Source organism: Plasmodium vivax, genomic scaffold, assembly GCF_000002415.2.
Source record: "Plasmodium vivax scf_4685 genomic scaffold, whole genome shotgun sequence".
Classification (NCBI taxonomy): domain Eukaryota; phylum Apicomplexa; class Aconoidasida; order Haemosporida; family Plasmodiidae; genus Plasmodium; species Plasmodium vivax.
The window spans coordinates 1-1842 of record NW_001851720.1 but is presented as its reverse complement, the minus strand read 5'-3'; the positions used below and the strand labels follow the sequence as shown (position 1 = coordinate 1842).

Here is a 1842-nt window from a genome sequence, read left to right as displayed (position 1 = left end):
TATTCTTCCTTTTCTATTACAACATGGTAATTGCACAATCGATTTTGTGAAGCATGAATGTTATGTTTAGATATATATTTTAATTTTCTTTTGCATGATTAATTATAAAGTAAAAATGTTTCCACTCACTCTACATTTTTTTATGTGTTAGTCTTCTGGATTGAAATCAAGGTTTCCGAAAAGAAAACGAAAGAAAAAGATATTTGAACACAATTATTACGAAGAGTATGAAAAAGAGTTAGAGAAATATGGTTCAGAAAATGAATCTTTAGATTCTCAATCGGATCGATACTATTTGAATTATCAACCTGAACGCGATTACGATTACTAATTAGTTATATAAGATTAAAATGTTTATAATAGTTATTTTGACAGGAAATAATAGTGAATTTCATCGTAATTATTATTATCAGAAATAGTGAACAAAAAGGCAAATCAATGAAGTTTAGAGAAAATACACGATATTTTATATAATTTAAAAATCATCCATTTGTGATAAATATAATTAGGAAATTTAAAATAGCTTAAATTATACTACTARTAAAWATCTTAAATATAATTTAACCTTATAAATTATATAGATCATCTGAAGATAAATATTATTAATATATCAATCGAGATAAACTGCTTAAAAAAGGGTAATATTTTATTAAGTAGACATATGTTATTTTGAAATAAAAAGTATATGATTTAATAAAAAAGACGTAACAGATTTATAAAATTTAATAAAGATAATATAATCGATTTGAACGGATAGCTTAATAAAAAATAATATTAATTTTGATATAAATAAATTAGGAAACTTGAAAGTGTATGTATAAAAAATAAGACATAATATTTAATCAACCAATTTATGTATATTGCATCATACAAGATATATGTAAATTGTGTATTAATCAGTTTTTTTGTATTCATATTATTTGATCAGTTTTTATCCGATTATATGCCATACATAAATATAATAATTGTTATAAAAAATATTTTTTTTGTGTAAATAATTTGCTACTATGTTAGTTTAATTTTTTGTTGTTGCTACTTAATCAAAAAATATATTTGTTGTTAATAATCACGTCAAATCTCTTATTTTTAAGACAAACTCATTTTTTATATAATAAAACATGCAAGGAATATGCATATTATAATTTAAGCTCATAAAATAATAAAATTAKTAATTTTATAACTAATAATATATTTGTTATGTCCATTAATTTTAGAYATGTAATATATGATATAAATRTATAATTGTTACTTAATATACGTAGAAACGAATGTATCTATGTTATGAATATATTATATATAACTGGTAAAAGTATAATATATATATGTATAAAAAAAAGAAAATTTTGGACACCGAACAATAGGTAATTATAAACAACAAAAAAATTATGAAGTTAATTATAATTTTGCATTTCCTTGTTACTTTATTTCTCTTAAAATTATAATAACATATTTACAGCATTTTTTAGTAGTCCTAATGATTATATTATGTATTATTTTGTACCATGTTACTTCAATGATTTTATTATTTACACAGTTTTACTCAGAAAAATAGATAATTAATGTTATTTTATTTTATAACCCTATTTATAAATAATATAATAAATATGTAAATGAGGGTTTTGCATCGTTGTATAATTATATATCTATTTTCTTTTAAGTAATTCAATATATTTCCTTTAATAAAAATTATGGAAGTAATAAATTGTCAAATTTTTAAGTTTAAAAAGTTAATTAGTTAATTTTATCAATCTATCTAATCTTAGTATAAATAAATATTTATTAGAAAATATAAATGGTATTATTATGTATGGAAATAATAAAAATCGTATCTTAACACATATA

General features: G+C 19.4%; 1 protein-coding gene across 1 annotated transcript; it reads left to right on the top strand.

Moving 5' to 3' along the window:
• Positions 1-331, top strand: PVX_037690 (hypothetical protein; the record flags this gene model as incomplete). The annotated part of the gene is made up of 2 exons (XM_001612367.1): positions 1-26; positions 152-331. Coding segments are annotated over 2 exons (206 nt in total), but the record flags the coding sequence as incomplete, so codon positions are not given.
• Between the last annotated feature and the right edge of the window lie 1511 nt (positions 332-1842).